Here is a 25,536-nt window from a genome sequence, read left to right as displayed (position 1 = left end):
TGCTTCCAATAGAACCCTTGAATACAGTTAAGGAAAGTACAATTACTTTCAACAAGCTCACTGTTTAGAATCACTTTCTACCATGGTTAGTGCTAGCAGGCTGACGTTCGTAGATTAACTCTAGGCCTCGTGCCTTTGGTGAGAGCTAGCAAGACTCTTGGCTCAGATCATCTCGTGCCTAAATCAGGTCTCCTTGATTTCAAGGTGAATGCGCTTCCACGGATGTCTTGTGTAGTGGCCAACCTTGCTGTGACTGCCACCACTGAAATCCTCTGTTACCTTTAGCATTCGACATAGGAGTTGGGTCTCATGTGTGACTATGATAAGCCCTTTCATGTGGTCAGTCGTTCTTAATTGTATAAAAATAAAACGTTGATGAGCAGAAGTGTATGTAAGTATTTATACGTTGCTGACCTGCAATGTTGTGCTGTACAAAAATATATACAAAATAAAATGAACATAGTATTTACATTTTTCACGGTTATATTTTGGATCTAGAGAACTGTGAAGACTTAAAAACAATTAAGATCATTTTTGTTCCCTTTTTGTTTGATGGTCAGCAGGTAATTGGTATAGAAAGCACCCAAGTAGGGATACAATGTTCAACATGTTTGTTTTGAAAACAAAAACAATGAAGCTATATGTTCTATGCATTTACAGAATCGGGGTGCCTCGTTGCAGCCAAAGAAAGCCCCTTCTGAGGATGAGTTCGAGAACATTAAACTTATCAGCAATGGAGCTTACGGGTAAGAAGCTGTCACGTGACCCAACTGTAGAAAAGTAAGGCATATAGATTAGCACTGCCTGTGTATGGTTCCCCAGCATGTTACATGTAAGCCTAAACCTCCAGTTTTTAAAGTCTTGCATACCTAAGTTATGTGGCAGACTTGGTGGCCGAATGTTGCCTTGCGACTAGATGCCAGCAGCAGTGGATGCCTATTTGTTACTACAAGAAATTTGGCGCACCTTGAGTGAGCAATGACAACTTGCACAATCTGCACTAAAGTATAAGCCACCTGCATGATAGTCCATTTTATCTCCTAAACAATGTTCACCCTATGCACTGCTATCCAGTATAACGGCGATTGTGACATCATTGTCTCCACCACAAATACTTTTTGTATATGATCTTTGAATCGCTTCCTCCTCCCACTTTCTTCACTCCATTCAATTTCACATGGATCACTCCCTTGCTCTCTTAGCTAGACTCATGCTCTATAAATTCCAGTTGCTTTGCAATACAAAGCCCCAAAGGTTGTGCATATTCAGGTGCTCCATTCTTTTAATAGTGTCTCCTCTAAAACCTCTTTCTAAGGCTTTTGAGATGCTAATATCTCTTTGTTGATATTGATATTGATATTTTATTTCGATTGCGCTCGTACACAAGTGTTTCAGAGCGCGACAAGGCAAGGGAGGAAGGAGAGCAGGGGAGAACAAAACAGCGATCTTACTAGGCCCACTGACATTGAGAACGCACAAATGCATGGGAGAGGGGGAGGGGAAAAGTGCATGGAAGGGGGGAGAAGTGGAAAGTGCGATGCAGAGGAGAAACAGATAAATAACATTAAATAATAAAGGCAACAAACAGTGGTAGTGCAACTAGGAATTTGCAAGTGCTAGGTTTAAAGCAGCAGACACGGTAGGTCTGATAAGTGCAGGAAGAAAAAGGGTGGGCTGTTCCGCAATACAACTTGGAGAACGTATGGAGGTGGATTATATGTTATGCAAAATAGATTTTGTATGACATAACTGTTCTTTTTATAATGTAGATGGCCTTCATTTTCTCTTCCTTTGTCCTTCCCTTCTATCACCCTACACTGTTATTCGCTGTTTCCTTTAGTTTCCGGTCTCCCATCATACACGCACCCCATCATTCCCATTGTCATAACTTACTTTTCCATTGCACTCTCCATTACTACTGTTGTCACACTTTAATTTTGTGATGCAATATTTCTTTTTCCATTGCCTTGGTTGATTGTCTGATGGGCTATGAGTTGAGTTTTGTCATTTAGGAAAGTGAAGTACAAATGAGTTCAACATACAGACATGCACATATGTCCCCACTACCACACTGTGCTTCAATCCATACAGCCAGATTGATTCTCCATCGTGGGAGAACGACAGCTTGCAGGAAAGTAGTTTCTTGCAATATTGAAAGAATGCGAAGAATTGAATGCCTACTGGTATACAATCACAAATCTGGGACAAGAAACTGGCTGTTTTTATAGTTGCAATTAGAATTGATTTAAATTAAAGTAAAACAAATTTCATCCTGTAATTCTGTTAGGGAAGTCTCCACAGTAATATCTAGACACATTAATAGAGATGTACGGAAATAATAATTGGCCTGCCTGTGACATCTCACTAAAACCATGCACACACGCAGAAAATCATATATCAAAAATCCTAAATAATATGAGGCCACACCTAAGCAGCACCCTTAATTCCTATGGCAACATTGCTGCTTATTGCCCTTTGTATTAAAAAACTCTTCAGTAACATTTACATAACTTTTTTACATTGATACATGGCAGATAAAAATGTTTATTTTCTCCAATTTCAAAAACAAGTATTGGTATCGGAGAAAAGCTGAATAGAAAAAATGACATTTGTAACGTATATTCAAAGGCCTCAAACCAACGGAACTGAAGGGCCCACTGAAAAAAAGGACCTGCCAGCCTTCTGAAAAGAACCATCACACTGAAAATAGGTCTAGTAAGACAGACTATGGTGGTTCTACAAGTAAGACAAGGAAGTGTAATGTGAAAAAGGCATATCTGTCATTACAAAAGGAAAAGCGTGCTTTTAATTCATTGTGTGGAAGAAAATCAAAGGCCCCTTTCACATGAAAAACAGGATTTGCAAATACTGATATGAAAATGAATTTACCTGTGCGTTTGCAGTTTGAAAGCAAGACATGAGTATAATTTTCCCCTTCTAACATAAGATTTGTCAGAGAAAAGACTTGGACAATTGAAGAGAAACACTTTTTTGCATGGGTCACATGAACATTTCCTGTAGGCACGAGACAGAACCCTGCTCCTTCCCTCCATACTGTATGGCGGCGTCCCTCGCTAGGGATGGGAAATGGAACCTTTTTCACCAGAAGAAATTGTCTTCCCCTTTAAATTTAGATGAGTGCGAGGGCGCGTCCCTGGGAGCATGCGCTTCCCTGACTCGCTCACCGGCGCCCCTCCTCAGGCACCTCAGTCCTCTTTTCCGCGTCGACGGGAGCAGACTGGTTTCACCAGCACTCCTGGGTAAGGCCCCCGGCCTGGTAATTCCATGCACTCTTCCCCGGGATATTTTCCTTTTTCCCTTTTCTACATAGCAATTATCAGAGTAACACTCTGTCCTCTGGTGCCACGCTCCTCCCCAGCATATGTCGACGATGGCTTATTTTAGCATTCTCGACCTGCCTTTTGAGGGGGGTACTTGTTTAACTCGACTACGGACGAGGAGCTTGATAAAAAGAATAGCTCCCAAACAGCCAAGTTATTGTCAATGTTGACTAAATCCACACCCAAGGCGTATAGTCAAAGTCACCCATGCTCTGACAGAGGTCGTACCTTCGGTGGCTTCAGGGGTTTTCAGGAGCGCCCCTCTAGGCACCCTGGCAGGTCACCCAGCCACCACAGGCGCAAGCAGCGCACATTTTTTCAGTCACCCTCCCAGGCACCAGCCTCAGAAGTAAGAAACTGTGACAGTGCCATCCAGATCCTCTGGTGGGGGGCAGGCTTGCCCTTAACATTCATTCCTGGCAGGCAATGTTCGCTGACCCATGGATTCTCTCTGTAGTTTCCTCGGGCTTTGTCTGCCGATACCTCAATTTCCTATTTCCTCCCCTCCACTCCCACAGATAGTCAGCAACTCTTCTGGCGGAAATGAGTTTGCTCATTGCGAGTCATGCGGTGGAGGAGGTTTATTTATTTATTTTTATTTGAGGTTCCAGCTTCACAGCGAGGCATGGGCTTCTATTCCCGCATATTCGCCATACAGAAAAAGAACCAAGCTGGCCTGAGAGTTGTTCTAGACCTTTCATCCTTGAACATTTCCCTACCTCTTTAAAACTTCCAGATGGTTACTCGAGCACTCATTGTGGAGACACTGTGTGGGGGAGATTGGATGTGCTCCATGGATCTAAAGGATGCTTACCTACATGTCCCGATTTGGGAGTCCCATTGTTCCATTATTTTTAATGTATTTATTTTGTTTGAATTTATAAAGCGCCCAACGGCCCGGAGGCATCGTGACGCTGCTACAGAAGGTTACTTAGTACAGTTAGGACCGGTAATTCATAGGCAGTGATACAGTAGTACATGTTCAGTGCCAGTGTTGAGAGGGGGTTCCAAGGTTACAGTGGAACAGTGTGGAGACAGTACATTTGTGGAAAGTATTAGTTAAATAACTTTGTTTTTAGCAGATTTCTGAACACTGTGAGAGATTCTTCGCTTCTTAGGCTAAGAGGAAGCGTGTTCCAGGCTATTGGTGCTAGTACTTCAAAGCTAGTACCGCCAGCTTTAGCTATCTACTAGGTAGGCTGTGGCGGTCTGGGCGGAGGTACTTGTGTGTGATGGTTAGGGCCTTGAATGTTATACGATCTTTGATTAGGAGCCAGTGGGCAGGCTTTCTTGCCTGGGAGATGTGCTCTCTCTTAGGGATGCTGAGGGCGTTGTTTTGTGCAATCTGTACTCTGTTAATGTTATTAGCAGAAGTGCCTATGAGAAGGATGTTACAGTAGTCAAGTTTTGCGCCAATTGTGGCTCTCGCAATGTTAAGGAGATTGCTTGGCGATAGGTGGGGTTTTACTGCATTTATAATTTTTGTGGGGATAGGGAGCAGCGGATGAGATGGCGCTGACTTGCCTGTCAATTGTTAGGGTGGAGTTGAGGTATACCCCAAGGATTTTCACTGAAGTAGAGGCTGTAATGGTAGTGTTCTCGATACTGAATGAGTTGTATTTCTCATTTAGGTTTTTTAGGGCTTCTTTCAGGACTCCCAGCAAAATTTCTGTTTTCCCCATTTAAACAGAGCCCATTGGCTGCCATCCAAGCCTGGATGCGTGCATATGTCAACTGGAGGGTGTTGAGGTCTTGCTCATAGTTCCCTGTTAGGGGAAGAAGAATTTGTGTGTCATCGGCATAGTTTGTAAAAGCTATGCTGAATTCTTCTAAGTCTCTGAAAAGTGTGAGGGTGAAGAGGTTGTAAAGGGTGGGGGCTGTACAGGATCCTTGGTAAGGATTGTTACTTCCCTAAATACAAAGGGTGTAGGCTTGTTTGTGCAATTTGGAGAATCTTGGACCAGCGGCAGGGTCGAGGGCATGTTGGATGTTTTACACCATGTTTCATTTTTTTTTGGTGGATGTGAGGGGGATCGACAATTCGTTATAAATGGCAAATAACTCTTTTGATTGGGAGTTGGCTTTCTCAATTCTGGAATTGTATGTGGCGGCTTTAGCTATGTAGATGGCCTGCTTGTATTGTTTGGCGATTGTGAGGTATGTGTCTCTTGTGATGGTAGATGTGTTTGTTTGCCATGCAGTTAGTGCTGCTCTTTTAGCAGTTTGGATGTCTGAGAGTTCTTGTGTGAACCATGAATTCACATGTAGTCAGTGCTTGGCTTTTTTCAATTCCAGTGGGGCTATGGTGTCTAATACCTCTTTAAGAGTGGTATTGTAGATCTCTAATAGTTCTGTAGGATCGTGAGAGATTGGGTGGGCAAGCACTGATGTATCGAGGAGAGGGAGAATTCTTTCTGCAGTGAGTAGTTTCTTGGATTTAGCCATAGTGGCTGGCGCAGGTAGGTTTGGGTTGGCTGCTGTTTTAGAGGGTATGAAGAAGTGCTGTAGATGGTGGTCGGTCCATGGACGTGGGGTATTTGAGCTGATGTCTACCTCGCAGTTGTGATCCGCGATCCAGTCTAATATACGACCTTTGATGTGGGTAGGGTCGTTGACTAGTTGAGAGAATCCTAACTTTTGGAGAGCTTTGGAGAGGGCTTTGCTTTTCTTGTCTTTGGGGTCTTTGAAGCCCAGGTTGAGGTCACCTAGGAGGATGGCTGTTGTATTTGTTCTAAGGTTAGCTCCTAAGGTATGGATGATGTTGGATTGGAAGTTGACTTTTGGGTCTGGGGGCCGATATACGGTCTGGAGTGTTATGGTGTCGTCTGGCGATGGAGATATTTGTTTTGCTAGCATGTCATAGTTGTCAGCTTCAGTAGTTTTTATTTGTCTGGCGTAAAGGGATTCCCTAGTGCTTATGGCGACCCCTCCCCCTTACTGGAAGTTCTATTTTGGCGCAGGATGATTTAGCCTGGTGGTAGGGTTTGGTAAATCAGTGATGAGATCCTCTGGTTCATGATCATTGGCTTTCATTTCTAATACAAGGTCCTCCCTTTTGCCCTTAATTCAGCCCTCAATGCGGTAGAAGCCCTGCTCAGGGCGGAGGGGCACCACCTTTATCCATACCTTGACAACTGGCTCATCCGAGCAGAGTCGCCCAACGGAGTACACCGCACAGCTTCCACACTGATACACATGTAATGCAATTTGGGGTTCTCCATCAACCTCAAGAAGTTTGTTACTCCCCACGCAGTCCTTAACATTCCTCGGTTTAATTTGGGATACCAGGGCGGAAAATATCTTCCCATCACAGGACAAGATCACAGCACCCAAGAGGGCCACAATCCACTTTCTCAGCAGACCAGTAGCCTCAGCATGGTGATACCAGCACCTGCTCGGAATCATGGCAGCTTACCACTTGGCTGCACTCAAAATGAGAAGACAGCAGCTACATTTCTCAGCCTCTTGGAGTCAGCCAGATCTTGATTCTCGGAACTCCTCCGACTGTCGGATCAGCCTCCAGTACACCTTCCATTGGGTCCAGCCCCCATACTCTCCCAGCAGGGGGGCACACTGGTTCGCGCTTCTCTGTAAAAGTTAGCCCTGGCAGCTTAGTTCCTGAACAGGTCTCCCTGAAACATCTGCACTTGTCACAGGACAACCTAGCTATCATTCAGGTGGCAAGTAGCAACTCCACCAGGAGTCAGTACAAAAACAAGTGAACAGGGTTCTGTCACTGGGGCACGGCAAACAAGATAGATCCTCTGGCATACTCACTGGACAATGTATTATCCTTCTATGTGCATCTGGCTCACTCCGTTTTGCTGTTAGACACCTGCCATACTTATCTGGTGGCCATAGGGGTAACAAGAACTCCTCCAATCCGGTGGTTAAAAGGCACCTGGCGATCCTGATCAGGTTGTATCCACCGGTCAAGCATCCACATCCGGTCTGGCACCTTAACGTGGCCCACTAGCCCTTCGAGCCCATGGCGTCCGCAGACTTCAGGCTGGTTACTATAAAGACTGCTCTACTGGTTGGTGTTACCGCAGCATGCAGGATCAGTGAGACTCACACGCTGGTGTCTTCAGAGCCCTATACCACATTTCACAGGGACAAGATGGTGCTTGGGACGCACGTTTCATTTCACCATATGGTCATGTCATCTTTTCACCGAGGAGATTGTACTTCCAACATTCTTTGCGGATCCAAATGATGGGGCCCAGAAGGTATTGCATTATTTGGATGTCAGGCTTGCTAATAAGATTTTACCTGGACAGGACAAAGAGCTTCCGTAAATCGGATGCCTTGTTAATCACCTTTGGCAGGTCAAAACCGTGCTGTCTAGCCTTCAAGGCTTCAATAGCAAGGTGGATTGTGATGGCCATCAAGGAGGCATATGAGGGGCAGCACAGGTCTTTGCCAGCAAACATGCACACCCATGTCATCAGAGCCAAGGCCACGGCTGTGCCTTTCCAAAGACATGTTACACGGCAGACGTTCAGAAAGGCGGCTACTTTGGGCTCCCACTACTGCTTGGATGCCAGGGCCAGATCAGACACAGCATTTGCCCAGGCAGTTTTGAAGAACTTGTTTTCTTAGAGGGGCAACTCTCCTCCACAGGTCTGCATTCAGTTGTAATCGCCCATACAGAATGGAGGAAAGGGGACGAAATGTATGAGTTAAATATGTTCCTCACCGTAGTGACTAACGTACTCCTAGTTGTAAGGAAGGCATGGTTATCAAAAGCACAACAGACACAATGAGTATAATCCAATGGTGTGTATTCAACAGTCTAAGGGTAAGAAAAAACACCTAATCTAAGACTAAATCTAAGATAGGAGCAAGCTGCAACCATCAAAATAAAGAAAACGCATTCCTAGTGGTGTTGTGTCAAAATAAAATGTCCTATACTCAAAAACCTATCAGCAAATCCTTACTCTATATAACAAAAGGGTGTGGGACAATGACATGTTTAACAAAAGAGTGCCTTGCAAACTGAAATGTCCAAAGGGATTTTGATAGTTCAGGACTGCTGAACTAGTGTATTCCCTTACCCATGTTACATCACAGGACAAGGCGGAACAGTGACATAACTGTGAGCACATCTGGAGTCTATAGACATCTGGAAGCAGTTTCTTCAGAAAAGGCAGGATCCCTCGAATCAATGTATTTTACTTGGCACTTTCCCAAGCTCCCACCATGCGAGATTACCCGCTTCCTCGTGATACCCCCTTCGTCGAGATCACCTTTGTCTTTACACACTGTTCAGTCACTTTAACAAAATGCGGGATTCACTTTCCCCTGCTTTCACTTGGCATCCCTCGGTCGGGCTCATTATGTTAATAGCCTTCAAATCACAATGCGGGATTCGCTCCCCTTGGCTCTATTTTGGCATCCCTCTATCAGGTTCACACTTGCCTTTACACGTTTATCACAATGCTTTACTTTACAATTGTTCACTTTGTTCCCCACTTGTCAAAGACTTTCGATTGTATGAGGATTTTGCTTGCACCTCTATATGACCACTTTGACTTTCTTTTACTTTGAGTGGCCTCTCTGAAGGCTTTCTGGTATCTGCAGTCTTTCCAATTATCTTACTTTCATTCTAACAGTTTCACTCTGGGTGCGGAACCTTTTCAGAAGGTAATACTAGATTATATTCTCTGCATATGTCAGTCTTAAACACATTTGCAATATTGCAGGCTTCCCTCGCGGTTTTCCATGACAAGCGCAGCTTCTGCATTCATAGTTCTGGTTGAAGTGTACTTTCACTTGCGGTTTCACAAAACCTTGTGAGCCTCATCAAATGCTTTGGTATCTTTCACTCGATAACGCCAACCGGTTTCACAGTTCCCTCACCGGTAGCGCTCGATACCAGTCATCCAGCGTTTCCTTGAAGCCAAGGCTATTGGCACAGCACAGCTTGCACGAAGGAGGGCGTGCCTTCACCTTGTGTATTAGCGGGGAGATTTCATTTGAAAAGTCTGTGCGACCTTCACTCTGCAGCTGGCCGGAACACAGCCCTTCTCTCGCCTCTTGGTCTCTTCAGCTCTGCTTCCAGGGTCGCTCCAATTTCAAAGGATATGTTCTACTGCCACTTTGCTGGTTCTGGTCGCATTGCTCGCCTTTCTCACCATGTCGCCTAGGTGCTCTCATGCTCTGCCTTTTATCCCAGTGGGGAACTAAAACAGGATTCAGGTGCGAGTCATCAGGATTAAGTGCCTGACCCGGTTATTGGGACATGTCAAACAGACTGGTAGTGGCGAGTCTGTCTTTCTCTGAAAGGCTTTGCCCATGCAGCCGAGTGTGCAAAGGAAAAGATGGGGATAAGCTAAGGCTCCAATATAGTATATAGAATGAGGGTACTCTACAAGGAAATGGATGTAAGGATACTGCGTCTCTCCTCCGGGTGCCCCACTCTCACTCTCCAGGGACCCCCATCTAGGTGATCCTCCTGCACTGGTTCTACCCCGGGGCCTGGATCCAATGGCGATGGCCGTGCCCAGCCACCTGGATGACAGATCCCAAGGGACCAGTCGGTGAGACACCCTTTGGTTTCTCCTATAGTCCCCTTTCCTCCATACGTCCCACCATCACCGGTGGGCTGAGTCAGGTGATCTCATGCTCCCAGGGCCGCACCCCACATGCATCTAAATTTCAAGGCTAACACCATTTTTTCTGGTGAAAAAGGTTCGGTTTCCCATCCCTAACAAGAACATCCATACAGTATGGAGGAAAAGGGACTTTTAGTCACTACAGTGAGTAACATATAATTTTTGCTTGTTGGTGGGCAAACTTCACAAAGGACTCCCCCACTGAAAGCCTGGCTTGCATCCCAGCATTTTACATACGCAATAAAGTGTGGTCGCTAAGTGTGTTGAAAACAAACTTTCCTCAGACTTGGTGTCTCTGAAAGCTCATTTCTGTGCTTGGCAGATGGCCTAGCCAGTGCATGACCGGAATGTATGGGGGAAGTGTGAAAACAGGGGCTGCAATCAAGGCTGAACTCTGAAAGAAATACAGGAGAATAGAAACTTTCCAGATCGAAATGGTGGTCCCCTTCAGATAAGAGGACAGGATGCCAGATGTCTGTAGTGGGGGGTCTTTGTGTTGGCTGGTGCATCACAAATATTTACAATCGGCAGCTTACACTTCAAACAACGACAAGACTAATTAAAAACTCAGTTCACAGGCTGGGCCAAAGTGGCAAATGGCCTGGAGACCCAGGAGCTACAATTTGTATAACATGAAGATTTCCTATTAACCCCTTAAGTGCTACAGATGAGTATCCTCGTCCTTTTGCATAGAAGTCATTAAAGATCAGCAGTTAATGTAAAAGGACTATTATCATTTAGGCATTTTTCTCACAACCATAAATCGTACTGCCTTCATTTTTGTGTCATTTTTTAGATAATTTCCAGACGATTTTATTGAAATAAAATTCATCCACCTGCGACTTAGGGAATTGTAATGTCCAGCTAAAAGATGTTCCTGGCTCATATCCACATGTCCTGAATTTGAGAATTGGTGTGCTGGTGGAGGGTAAAATTAGGAATGTGGGAAGTAACTTGCATGTTCCTAACTGCTTTTTGTAGAAACGGCAGAAAGTTGACACATGACCATGCAACATGCTGCGGACCCGACTGTCGTTTTATTTATGTCCCCATGATTAGCTGAATCGGAATGAATAAATTATTTATATATATGTATATATATATGTATATATATATGTATATATATATGTATATATATATGTATATATATATATATATATATATATGTATATATACATGTTCAGTTACTAGTACATTATGAAGTTTTTGACGCACATCTAGATTTTTGCCAAGAAAAGAAAGGGGATTTCAAATGGGAGTTGCCATATGGCTGTTCCATATTCCTAAACCAATACTGAGAGGGAGTAGAGAGAAGGGTAACTGTCCAATCCTATTTATGGGAATTCTTGCAGGGCACTACCCAAAATTGAAATCTTGATGGTGTCATCACTGGTTTATAAAGGGCATGCACTATTTGAGAAGGGCCAGAGCTGCTAAAAATTACCATCCGACAGCCGCAAGTAAACACCAAAAGTAGATTATGCTGATAGTGCTTCTGGGTGGAGCTGTCTATTGCTGGGAAGGCCTAAATGATGAATGGGTCCTATGGTGAAGAACTGGGGACCATCCTTGAGAGTGGAGTGACCAAAACCCTGCCCCACCCTCCCTGAGGGTCCTGGCATGCAGGTGGCTTTCCTGAACTTTAAACAGAGGTTTTCAATGTAAGTAGAATTGAGCCCTTTGAAACCAAAAGGTGGGGGAATCTGCTTGCCTTAAATCCTTTCCCCTCATAGTAGGCGGCCTGCCCTCCTTGTGTGAACATATGCATGGAAATATGATGCAATCTATGGTAGAATCTATAGGCATGTGTTTAGGGACATTGTGCTATCAATTAAGGATGCACAGCATTGATTTATCTACTGCCTATCTTGCTAACTAAGGTGCTCGTCCATCATGTGTGAAAGTCAAAAAAGAAATAAATATCCTGTCCACCACTAACCTAACCCCGACCCCTACCACTATGAAAACTAAATTATAACTGGAGAATGATTCCCTACTCCTTAGCGTACTTCCAGTACTAATCAAGTAAGTGCCAAGGACGAGCATGCTTGTCCTTTGTGCATAGACTTGCATGATAGCCTGTCTCTTAAGGGGTTAATAGTCTCTTTTGACTTCCTGGATTTGTTTTTGTAATTCTTCAAAGGGATTACTGACAATTCTCAGCTCCTTGGAAGTCACTTTTGGTGATCTTCTGTAGGATCTTTTGTTCAGGTTGCTAATTTCAACATATTCTTGGATTAGATGATTCCTCTGTCAGGCTTTCTCTCCTGGTTAGTTCCTAAGAACTTTCTTCTTGTTTTTCTTTACATTTTTTAACTTCCTTGTGAACAGCGGGCTACTGGCTGTCTACCTTAGGCCGATTTCCAGTCCCTGTGAAGTTGGTAACAAATCTTTGCATCAAGATTTCAGCTAATGTTTCTCCTGACACCCCGATTAGTGCTATCTGCAGGACTGGCTTCTTCAAGTTAAAGCAACTACGGGAAGTAATTTCTTTTATTCCTGACACCTTTCATGCACCAGTTAGTGCTGCTATATTAAATGGCAGTCTTGATTACTGCAATGCCACTTTGCTAGGCCAGCCTGCCTATCTACTTAATCGTTTGCAAGTGCTAGAGAATGCGCTTGTACGCTCAACTAAAGGTATATCTTGTGGTCTACCTGTCTCGGCAGGAACTTCACTGGTTGCCTGTTACTGAACGTATCACATTTAAACCTGTGTGCAGAATACACGGTGACTTCATTAAAAAGGTTGTCTGTCGCTACAAAAGAACATTTTGCCTCATCTTCCGAGATGCTTGTTACGCTTGGCTTCAATGGGTTAATTGGCTGTTCCTCGCTATCGCCTTGAACGTTGTGGCAGTCAAGCATTTTCTGTTGCCAGTTCTACACTTTGGAATCGGCTCCCTCTTCTGCTTAGGACTACTCCTGATTTTAATCTTTTCAAAGCTCACTTGAAAATGTATTTGTTTGCCTACTTCTTTTACCCTGGGCCTTGCTGTTGCTTGTTACTTGCCATCCTCTGCCATAATGCCTTCGGTTGAAAGCCACGCTAAATAAGAGTCAGATAGAACTCCTATTCATAATGTTCTTTCTCTTTACTATTCTCTGCTTCACATATAGAATGTTGAATGCGTATTCAATTTTCCCAGAGTGTTATTTTCCACTGTTCCTTTCTCCTCAAGCTTGGATTAGAATTCCTTTATCTTGACTCCCATTCTTTAAAGTTCATTAACTTCTGATTTAACTCAGTCTTGCATCTTCTGCTGAGATGGGTTACTTGCACTGAATAACGATATCCACCGGCCCTCTTGTGACTCCCATACCCCTGGTTACGTTCAAGTATGCTGGAGAACGTCCTCGAGAGTCTCATATACCGGGAGAACTCTTTCTGGTCTTGTCTTGCCATTGGTGTCTCTCCGTCAGCGATCTCTGCTTTGTTGCCACGTAAGTTCTTTTGGTCTCTCAGTGAGGAACTTGATACCGCACTGTAATGTACCTCCGGTGATGTTGGCTAGATTTTGTGGACTGGCTGTCCACCACGGCCACTCTGTGCTCTCGCCACCACAACTCTCTGGGCTCCTGGCCATTTTTAAAATTGTATTGTTTTTTTTTTTATTTGTAGAGCGCTAAAGACACAGCCTGCAGGCATCAGAGCGCTAACAAGACACACAAAAACACATAACAAAGATCTATCCTTAAATTATGCAAAGGATGCCTGGGCACAATGCAGAATTCCTAAAATAACAAGTTAGGGTTTTAGTCAAATAGGAGATTCTTCTTTCTTTCCTTAAAGCAGTCAAGAATGACATAACCCCTAAGGTTAGGGGGCAGGGCATTCCAGCATTTGGGGGATTGCATGGTGAAATGCACCGTGTCTCAACAAAGTGATCTGGGTACAGGCAACAGGTGAGTATTATTGGACCTCAGTGCTGCTAAAAATATGTAAATCTCTCAGAAAGCTAGATTGGGATAAACTGAAAGACATTTATGTGTCCTGCAAAGTAAAGAAAACGTAATCCTAGCAGTCATCGCCAGTCAATGCGAGGCTCTTCTAGCAGTGGTGATGTATTTTCTCGTGTTTAGCCCTGCAGCCGCATTCACCACAGAGTTTTCAATGATCTGAAGTTTGGAAAGAACACCTTTTCCAGCTCCCAGCAGCAAACCAGAGCAATAATCTAGTTTACACCCAACAATGGCAAGGTTCTCATGAGTGCTCAACGTAATAAAAGTACTTCGTTGACCTAAGTTGCAATAGGTCATCCAACTGTAAGAAAATCTGTACGTTTAGAATCAAGCACGTCAGGCGATGAGCTGTACCCTCAATCTTCAACTCTGTTTTTGAGTCATTGGGAGCGAAGTTGTTGTTAGCCATCCATTGCTGGATGAAAGAATAGATTGAGTTTCTGGTCAGGGGTATTAAACACTAGGTATCATCAGCAGAATTGGTGTATGTGATGCCTTTCTCATCCAGCAGTTGAAACTGTGGCTTGGTGAATATGTTATAAGCATGGGAGATGGACACAAACCCTCGGGGACTCCACATATAACTTTACAATCATCAGAAATGGAGTCACAACAAAAACGTTGGTTACTTGGCCAGCCAAAAAAGTACTTCACTCAGTTGGCAGCAGTAGATGTAAAGAAAGCTGAGTGTATTAGTCTTTTGACAAGCAGTTCATGGTTATGAGATCCAAGTCTGCAGACAGGTTCAAGAGCATGAGCAGTGCCATACCGCCATTTTCGAATATCTGCAAGATGTTTGCTTTAAGATCCAAAAGTGCAGTCCTGGTGCCATGGGCAATGTGAAAGCCAGATCGTCAATGGCATAAGATTGTATTAAAGTTTAGAAAGCCCGGAACTTCAAAATGCGCAGCCCGGTCTAAGATTTTGAGTAAAAAAGGCACATTTGTGACGGGCCTGTAATTTGTTGGTGTCTTAGGATCTAGGGTAGGTTTCTTTAATAACTGGGAAATCCAAGCACTCCATGAAGTATTTATTAATACATTTTGTAATAGCGGGAGTCAGCAGTGGCATAAATATTTTCACAGCAGTGGCGGGACAAACATCCCCTCTGCAAAAAGTGTGTTTGAGATGAGCTATAATGTTAACTTCTTGCTTTGTTACTGTTCTAAACTCAGTGTGTTTCAAGGCACATAACCACAGAGGGAACTTTCTCAGGACTAGCTCTTTCCATGTTACCTGCCATTCTAATGATGTCTTTTTGTATGGTCTTAACCTTATTAATAAATGTATCTTGGTTGCCCCCCCTTGCAATTCGCCGTACAGTTGGCATTTCTTTGAGTGAGTTCAAAATTTGCGGGTCTCATGGCCTAGTTGCTTCTGTCTCTGTCTGACTGTTACATAGATCGGGGCCCTCCTTTGATTACATACATGTTCCTCTTTCTCCAGGTCTCTCATCAGGTGTTGCTGAGTCTCTGTACTTCAATGTGTGAGTAACCTGACGGTACTCTCCCACCTTCTCCCGCGGGATCCTCCATACAGGTGGCCAGGGAAGGGCCTTCGCTTTTAGATCCCGACCCTGGGGGGGGGGCGGAAAAGCAAGGGAGTATCACCTGAGTGGAGGGTCACAGGGGATTGGGAGGTTAATGCCTAAAGGCGAGACATGGTATTCCCCCTTTTCCCATTATACACCAGGGCCCTCTCCCTCAGCTTTTATGGGATATTTCCAATCCCATTCCATCTCCCACTCCCCCGCCCCCACATGTACTGGGATGAAGACGAGGCGACCGAGAGTAACAAAGATTACCCATAGCAATAACATTGGGATGCAGGGAAAGGCCTATTACATTTCACCGCTAAGCTGTCCCGCTAATAGTCAGGCATTTCTCCTTAAACATGTTTAGTTTAGTTTATTTTCTTACATAGCGCGCCTAACCCACGGGTATCCGGGCACTTATACTTGGGTATACATGGTGGGTTACAAATCACATGCACACCTGACTCCACTTTACTCTCAGTTAGGGTATAAAAGGTGTGGTTCTGCCAAAGAAGATGAGTGAGCTGGGGTTTCTGGTTGGAACATGGAAGCCAGGGAGCAAGAGGCAGCAGAATGAGAAGCCTGAAAGATCCAGAGGAGAGCAGGACGCGAAGACGCTGACCCGCTGTGTCTGAGGTGTTTCAGCGTGGCAACGGAGCTGTGTCTCCAGGGAGCCAGAGTGAGGCGTGCTGGCAGCTGCTGTCCATGTCGAGGCCAGTGCTCGTTCCCCTGGGTATTGTGCCTGTCCCAGTGGTGTCTAAGGGGCAGGTGGTAAGACCCTGACCTCAACCTACAGATCCTGAGGACCTGCTCACCAGCGCTGCGCTACTGGGTGAGTTTCTCAAAGTAAAGAGAGAGAGAGAGAGAGAGAGAGAGACTCAGTAGCGTGCAGGTGGCTAGAGCAGGAACAAAAGTGATGAAAGCAGAGAGCAGAAGGAAAGCAAGGAAAACCAGAGAAACAGTGCGCTGGTGGCATAACGACAAAGACAGAGAAAGTCAGAAAGAGTGAATTTAAAGGGAGCCGAAAACAACGGTGCTGGTGCTTCCGTGTCCCCATTCCCATGGAGTCCTATGGGACACTTTCCGCCACCTGACATCCCGGGCCGCTGGGAGGTAATGTCCCGGTGGCACTGGGATCTCAGGCATCGGAAACAGTGTTAAGATATCCGGCGGCAACCCGCCAGTAGCACCGGTGGTTTAAAGCCAGACTCATAATGAGGCCCCGTGTGTTGAAAGGTACCTCCTGACAAGGGGAACTTTTGTTTGAAACTTGAGGGGCCTAAGCTTAGGCAAGGGAATCCTGTGAGGCCCACAGAGACATTTGAACTTTTCAAGAGAGGACTAGACTTGGTAAAGGGAACCCTGAGAGGCCTAAACAGAAACTGTCTTTATTGTTGTTGTTTGGAACTGGAAGGATCTAAGCTTGGGGAAGGGATCCTAAAGACACCCAGAGACATTGAGAACTTTATTGACGTTCTGCAAGAGCCCTACATGGAAGGTTCTGAGGGCAACCCTTTTGAGCTGAACTATTTTTAAAACTGGCAGAACTACACCTGATAAGGTTACCTGAAACCAGTCTTGGTTTGCATTTCTTTTTTTGAGCCATCATTTATTCTTTAAGAAGACCACACAACACATTTTGTTTAAGTTGAGGACAAGTATATGTTTAGACAGACAGATTATTGTTTTGAATTTACGGACATCGACTGCTCTTGGAAACATCTGTTGAGGAAAAAACCCTGTTAGAGTTAGGGCCCGTTAGGTATTACACCAAAACAACATAGCTTTCGAGTCTGTGTCTCTCTTGATACCATGCATGTCTCACAGTACTCATCCCAGTGGATTGGACATTTTGTTTTAAAGGTGCATGTTGTTGATAATAACAATGTCTATTGAGTGTTCCTTCTTCCCAGTATTGATCTTTAGTATGTTCTAGTATTGTAGGGCATCCAAGGTAGGCCATCCTATGCACAGCAGTAAGGAGTTCCTCACAGTAACAGAAGTCCTTCTCCCTTTCTCCTGCATGGGGTCTGACATGGATTCACATGCTCATGAATATTTCTCATCGTCAGGCTGGGAATCCACGGTACAAGAAAAACACTTTCACTTTAGCTTGAAAATTGTATTTCTCCTCTAAACCAATCACTGTACTCTGACTCATACTGCCCCCACCCAATGACAGTCCTTTCCCTAAGGTTCATCCGTGGTGTCCATCTTCAGATTTTTACATCACACTTCAGTGTTGCAAGTCCTCTTCTTTCTCTGTGAGCGATGTTTTCATCTTTCAAGTTTTCGGCAAAATTGTATAAACATTTTTGACCCATTTTTGTCTCATCGTTCGGCCGGAGGTTGATTACCCGCAGTGGGAATCTGCTATCAGCGAAGATCATCTTAAATCGCGGATCTTCCATCAAAGTTTCGAAAGGGCCTGGTCTTGGGCCTACTTCCTGCCTCTACTCTTCGACCTCTTCCTTAATGCCAGTAAGACTGAGATTCTCTTCATTGGGACACCCGCTCCCTCCTTTCCTCTGTCTCTCTGGCCACCACCTATGGGCCCTCTTCCTGCTGCTTCCTGTTAGGTTAAGAACCTTGGTGTCATCTTCGACTCAACCCTCTCCTTTTCTCCTCACATCTCTGACGTCTCTAAGAAGTCAGACTATCAGCTACACCTCCTCAGAGGTATTCTTCTTTTTCTCATTTTCCCCCAGAAGCTCACTGTTTCTAGAGCTCCGGTCCTCTCTAGACTGGACTATTGCAACATCCTCTTTTTAAATCTTCCTGCCTCTACTCTTCGACCTTTACAACTTATCCAGAACAGGATTACAAGACTTGTCCTTGGCCTCAAGCCCAGACATCGTATCGCTCCAGCTCTGAAATCTCTTCACTGGCTCCCCGTGGCTGCAAGGATCAACTTCAAGACCCTCTGCGTCATCCACCATGCTTTCCTGGGCTTGGGACCGCCCTCTCAGGGTTAGACGCTTCTCCAAGCAGAGAGTTGGGGGCAGATCTATCTCCTCGGCCGGGGCCTCCCTCTGGAACTGCCTTCCTCAAACTTGAGCAGAACCACCTCCAGCTCCGGAAACAACTCAAGACCTTCCTTACACTTTCTCTCTTCCTCTCCTTTGCTGATGCACCTGACTGCTCTGCGCACTGGTCATCTGGTCACCATCTGAACTAGGGCCCAGGCCCCTGCTTGTCCAGTTGCCCTTGCACTGCCTCCGAGCTCCCCAGCACTTAAGGGTCTGCAACCCTAAGTCCCTTCACTCTGCACTTATAAGCCACCCGCTGGCTGCACTTGTAAGTTAACTGCATTCCCCCCCGCCCCGGCACTTCTCCCTTTCCATCTTCCCATCACTTGAACAATCCAATTGACACAAGGCCTAGTAAGATCGTTATTTTGTCCTCTTTATTTCCCCCTCCTTGTCTTGTCGTGCCTAGAAACACTTGTGTGCAGGAGCGTTATAAACGCCACATCATAGCATATCATACTTTCCGTCTTTCTACCATGTCCGTGGATAAGAGGTGCCTCTTCAAACTCTGCGCAAAGTGTGGGCTGAGGAATGTGTATGTCGAAGATCAACACCATAAATGTCTGTATTGCCTGCAGCTGACCACGATGAGGAGGGATGCAAGGTCTGTCGTGGGTTTTCAAAGAAAACAAAGGATTGCTATAGCAGGCTGTTAGCGTGGCCCAAGTCAGGCAAGACCTCCGACTCTGCTTCTGGGCATGGTCATGCCTCACCCAGGCTCGGCCGGTCCCACGAGTGAACTCCCTCAGAAAAAGAGGTTAAAATCCTTTGAGGACGCCCCACCCTCGGGGGGGTCCAAAAGAAAGTCAGGCTCCACAACGCTAATCCCACTGGGTCCACGCGGCTGCAGGTCCCAACTCAGGGAGGACACGGTCGCCGCCACCGACTACTTCCACAGCGAGATTTCCTGTGAGGGGTGCTCCCTCTAAGAGAAAGTCTTTGACTCCTTAAAAAGCTTTGCTAACCAGCTGACAAGATGATGGCGAGATCTAAGGGTGGCCCTTTGCTGCCTGCTTCGGCTACGCCATAGTCCGGGTCGGGCTGCTTTGGCTGCTCAGCCTTGCAGAGCACCTTCATCGATGATCATGACTCCGTTGACTAAGGCTCCTGTTACCGCCCCATGAGCGACCACCACATCTTCATCAAAGGAGGCCTAGAATCAAAGGTGGTGTCCACTGTCACAACGGCGGCCACTCCTTGAGTGCCCATACTGCCACAGCGTGAAGCAGCTGCGTCAGCGCCTACTAAGGCATCAGGAATAGGGACAATTCCCCTCACCACCTCGCCCCAGAAGTCTTCGGAGAAGGAAAAGGTTAGAATCCCTCCTGCTGACCCTAAGAAGGGTGCAGGACACGAGCTGCTATTGAGAAGCCGGTGCAGATCTATAAAAGCTCTGACGAGACCGACAATTATCTATCCGAGGACTATTATTTGGACCACGTAGGGGGTCATGGACCTGTGTCTTGAGGGCGGTCGCCAAAGGGTGAGCCTTGTTCTCCCCCTTACCAGAGGAGGCACAACAGTCTGGACCCGACGCTGCTCGCTCCTTTCACACCTCAACCAAGGACATGTCATTGGACATTCTGATGATGCTGCACACGCTAGTTTCAGAAATCCAGCCAAGACTGCATCACGCTAGGCCTTGCCCCAACTCAGAGCCCCCCTCCAGCCGGGAGCCCACTCCTGGCCGGAGTCAAAGGACCCAGCGGGCATGAGACATCAGCCGACACCACCACCACCACCTCTGCATCAGGATTTGACTCTGATTGGGGAACCGGCACTGCAGATGGACACAGGCACAGATAAGACAACTACGGCGGCAGACGCATACAAGGCCAATGACTTTGTACCGCGTGATGGGGAACCATTGTGCACGGATGAGCCCCACAGGGCTTCTCCACCGGATGAGGTTGGCTCATTTCACACCATGATGTCCAGGGCCTCGGATCTCTTTCATCTGGTGCCTGAGGAACTAAAAAGGAAGGATTCCTTTACCAACAACGTGAGTCCAGATGGAAGATCATGTCCGTTCCCTTGCTAGATGACATCTGGGAAGAGGGCTTGACCCTAATGAAGACGCAAGTAGTACAGGGTCCTGGAGTCGACCCCCAAGTGCTTAAGTTCCCTTCCTTCCCCCAAATCTGTGGTCTCTGCTGCAGCCCGGAAGCGCTCGGCATACCTGTCGCCTTTGTCCATGGTGCCACCGGACCAAGAAGGGAAGAAGCTAGACGCGATCAGAAAGAGGATAATCTATATTGTGGCCTCCCCCATTAAGGCCGATAATTCCCTGGCCGCTATGGGCCCTTTCCTGGACTTCTTGGAGGACAAGAAAGTTGAGGCCCTGGCGCTGTACCAGGAGCAGGTGGTGGCCTCAGACCACCCCGTTAAAGTGGCAGTGGGTTCCATGTTTAATATCCTCGCAAAAATATTGCAATACAAAAATATCGCAATATTTTTGCTGCAATATTGACCGCTGGACCCTGCCGGGGACACCCCCGCAACCACTGCATTATTTTAAAATGTGCGGGGGACACCACTGAAATCCCCACAAATTATCCCCCCAAAAATATTGCCTTTGGCGGGACAAACGGCCATATGTACGGCTATACTTTTGGTGGGGATATTTTGTAGGGATACCTGGCAGTGACATCGCAGATACAGGCTTCCACCAAATGGGCAACGGACTGCCTCTTCGTCGACAAGGATTGGTGAAGGTCTCCAACTTCAGACCGGATGTTCAGTCCAATTTGGAGGACGGGCCGTTTGATGAAGAAAGCCTCTTTAGCAAGAACGTCGACGAGTCTCTACAAACTATCAAGACAGACACAGAGACGATACACTTGCTAGGGACCATACAGCAACGTCGGTCTTCGTCCTTTCGTTCCTCAAGAACAAAGTTCGGCAGGTCCTCCAAGGGGTATACTACCACTTATCGACAACCGTCCTGCTCCATGACTCAAGAAGCGGACCGGAGTCTCTCACAGGCGTACACTAGCTAGGGCCCTGCTGCCAAAACAGGCATGAACCGGCTGTGGACTTGGGCCCCCACTTGTGCACCCCAGTGGGATGCCAGCTGGCGAGGTTTTTCAGCGCGTGGAAGACCATCACTTCGGACAGATGGGTGCTGGACGTTCTCAAGCAGAGGCACACCTTGGAGATTCAACGCTGGTGTCCTCGTATTCCTCATGTGGCTCGACAAGAACAACAAAAAGGGGGGCAATAGATGCAGTCTCCCAGCACCTCCATGGCTCCAGTGTGTACTCCAGATACTTTCTGGTTGGAAAGAAGTCCGGAGGGTGGAGGCATATCCTGGACCTGAGGCACCTCAACAAGTACCTGGAGTGCCAGATGTTCAGGATGGCCACGGCCAACTGAAGGATGGCGAATTCCTGGTGTCGCTGGGTCTGGAAGACGCCTACTTTCACATCCCCATCCACCAGAAGCACAAGAAGCTCCTGAGGTTTGTGGTCTAGGGACGACACTATCAGCTGGAGGTGCTTCCCTTCAGCCTGAAACCAAACCCAAAAGCCCTGTGTGCAAAGGGCTGTGGTTTCTACTGTTTGCTGTGGCGTGGAGGAAGGAGGATAAGGAAGCTGTTGCTACCATTGAAGAAGAGAGGTGCGTGTGCCTGTTCCTTTAACCACCTGGCTGGCTGAGTCACCTGACCCAGTCCACTTGGCACTTAAGGCCGCCTCTCCCGCCCTTGTGGCGCTAAGCCCTGTGTGCAAAGGGCTGTGGTTTCTACTGTTTGCTGTTTGGCGTGCGGCGAAAGGTGAACAGGGAGTCAACGTTATGAGTTATGGATCCGTTAAACCTAACAGCGAGACTCACAATCTCGAGAACAAGAGCCCAATTAAAAAGGGCCTCATCCACGGATGAATCACAAGCGTTAAATGCAAAACGGTCAAAAAAAACAACAAAGTCAATATTTTTCATGTAGCTCTGTAACCGATCTAGTAGAGTCTACTGAGAAAGATGCCCCAGCTTATGTGGACCTAACAACAGAAGCCTTTGATGGCGTGTTTAATCATATATGCCAAGAGTCCCAGCCCCCGAACAATGGAGAGTTGAACTATGCAGTTCCTACTACAAGCTCAGAAGTATCTTGCGCTACCACTGGCTGTCTTAAGGTCTCCGAGTTCACCCTTTTAATGGAGACGGGGTCCAACGCATTGGTAGTGCGTGACAAAATACTAAATGAGGAAGAACTATCCGAACACACATATACAGATGCGATGGAGTTTCACTTACCGAGTGTGGTAAGACATGGCCGTTTGGGAGAGTTTGCGGTGTTGGAGCCCGTGCGGGAAGATGACGCGGCGACGCTGGCAGAGGGGGAGGCACGCCAGACACTCGCTGATGACGCGGCTGACTGGAGGCGGTGCGGAGAGACGGACACATCGCACAACCCGTGCCGTGTCGAAATCGACACTCTGGAGAGGCTGGAAGAGGGCGGGAGTGCTAAAGTGGGTGCTCTCCCAAAAGACGATCACGCTGCTGATACCATGCCTGCAGAGTCGCTCTGGGAGTGTTCGATTCAGATGAAAGAAGTAAGTGACTCTATGATGATGCTTGACTTACCTAATGTCAATTCAATAGAACACATCAACGACTCATTTGCTTGCTCGGCTCTACCTACCAGTCCTGATCACAATAAGGTCAGTGTAGATGGTCTATACAAAGACCAAACATCGATAGGTTCGAAAACGTATGGTAGCGCTCAGAAGGAGCCTAATGAGAGTAGCACGACTGGGTTAAATGATAATCCCCCATTTGATAAAAGAAATTCGTTAGAACTGGTCTCTACCGTGCTGCAAAATTTAATAAACTTAAATAAAACCAGGAATTGTGATAACCAGCCATCTTTGACACCAAGCAATGTTTCCACAACTGATGTGTCAAACAAAAAGGTATGTATGTACGACACAGCTCTTAATCAAGGCAAATGGGGAGCAGATAGACCGAATAACTATAAAGCCCAAGAGGCAGTATCCCCTATGAGGTGTCTACAGACGCAGGAGAGACATGTGCCCATCTCACAGAATAGGGCCTCAAAACAGGATCATGTTGAACAAAGAAAACGGGAAATAACACATGTGATTAGAAGGTCTAGCTCTCCTTCAGATGTTTCTTCAGAAGAGGCGGAAACTTCAGATTCTTCGATTGGTGAACGCCCCTTTCCTAAAATAAGAAGAGAGGGGAGACGCTATAGTACCAACATAGCAAAATCACCTGAGAGAAACGAAATTAGGAATCGAGAGACATGTGGCCATGTCCCTTTAAACGATTTACTAACGACATTAACCGCTGCCATGGCAATCTCTCTTACTCCGTTCACAAAACTGTATGAAACACTAAATGATAATGCAAAGGACATGTCAACCCTGTTAGCATTGATGAACTCAAAATTGGTTCAATTAGAGGCAATGCACGGCTTGGGTAGCCTTAAACAAAATGAGATAAACCAGCAGCTGCTGTCAGGCATACAAGACATGAACGTATCTAAACAAAATGACAGGATTGACAAGAAGTTATTCGCTGAGGTAGCGAGGGAAGCTTTATCTCTATTCCGTATATCTCACGTTGTCGACAAAGGGGAGACGTTGGGGGCTGCCTGTCAAGAGAATGACGCAGGTAGGATCCCAAAAGTAGTGGGCCCCTGTGACGAAGCAAATATTCCAAAGCCAGTATCGAATGCCTCCCTCCACCCGCAACTGGAGTTTCTACACAAATCCTCTCTCCACCTCATGATGACAACGGAAACGTCACAGATCGTGACGAATGTCATAATGAACGAAGGAGACAGGACGGAGGTTGATCAGACGATGTTGGAAGAGGATTTGCGAAATACTACTAATAAGATGAACATGAACGTGGAGGGCTATACAAATCCACTCGACCTCTCGTTCAATTCTGCGTTTAGACAGACACAAAATGCGATGAACCCAGCATTGGGGGATGTCCAAATTGCCTCCTGTTCCGCTCTGAGCCAGAATGCAATAGATTTGGTTGCCGACCCGCAAAGTGATCAGTCTGTGATACTAAAGCAATCGGGCATGTTTCCTATCTTTGGAAACTTAAAGACTGACGTGATCCCAGGTCATGTAGGGGGTAAAACGAAAAATGCGCCAAATACAAAAAAACAAAAGAACATGCCGGCTCGGAAAAAAACGCAACAAAAAGGTGCACGAAAATTCTTGCGAAACATAAATATGTTCCACTTAGTTGATAAAGCGATTAGCTCGATCCTAAAACTAGCTGATTCAATTAAAGAAGGCAAGTCAGTGTATCCCGACCAAGAGGCGACAAAGGCAAAGGACCAAGAGAGTCAAGAGAGTGAGTATCATGTTGAAGATGATGCAAAGGCAAAGAAGATTGTGAGCGTACAAAACGATGAGGACGAGACACTACAGGCCGAATTAATGGAACTATCGGTCTATGAGAAAAAGGCTACGGATGAAGCAATTTCTGGTATAATCCCTGAGGAACCATTAGCTAGCCCAAGAGTAGTGGCTAGCACAGGGAAGCCTACTCCAGAGAATGATATACAGAAAGTGAGTGTAGAACCAAAACCCCAGGTTCTCTTAGACAAGCAACTAAGCGAATTTAAGGGCCGAATGTGCGTGATATTACCCCCCATCGTTGAGATTAAAAATGACAAGAACGAACCAAGGAGTCCGGAGTTTGTCACACTTCAAGAAAAAAGAGCTAGACAAAGGAGGAGGAACCACGCAAAATTAACGAGCCCCAATGAGCTAAGTCTGACCTTTGCACATATGACTCCACCGGAGGAAAGGAACGAAACGACACTGGCTATGATTCCTACTCTCAAACCGTCGAAGCACTGGAAGGTGGACCCCCAGCCGTTAGAATCATTGGGTCAAAATTCGAAAACGAGACAGCAGAGGTCTAGTACACGAACAACTGATTCTACGACCCTGATTAAATTAATGTTGGAGCGTCTACATGGAAATGAAAATCTAATTTTGAATCGTTCAAATGTGCTAAGGTTGTTGCATCATGTCCCACAACTTCGGTCGCTTGAATGAAAA

The 25,536-nt window shown here is 46.1% G+C and overlaps 1 protein-coding gene across 11 annotated transcripts in view; it reads left to right on the top strand.

Moving 5' to 3' along the window:
• The window catches only part of LOC138548762 (microtubule-associated serine/threonine-protein kinase 2-like), a 2,396,492-nt gene that overhangs the window by 2,066,778 nt on the left and 304,178 nt on the right, over positions 1 to 25,536 (top strand). For all 11 annotated transcript variants that reach the window (XM_069642298.1, XM_069642297.1, XM_069642303.1 and 8 more), the window contains one exon: positions 661 to 746. In XM_069642298.1, coding sequence (XP_069498399.1) covers positions 661 to 746 — 86 coding nt within the window. The remainder of the gene's footprint in view (positions 1 to 660; positions 747 to 25,536) is intronic.

This window comes from Ambystoma mexicanum, chromosome 1q (assembly GCF_040938575.1).
Source record: "Ambystoma mexicanum isolate Mex_15411 chromosome 1q, UKY_AmexF1_1, whole genome shotgun sequence".
Classification (NCBI taxonomy): domain Eukaryota; kingdom Metazoa; phylum Chordata; class Amphibia; order Caudata; family Ambystomatidae; genus Ambystoma; species Ambystoma mexicanum.
This window is presented reverse-complemented; position numbering and strand designations above follow the sequence as displayed.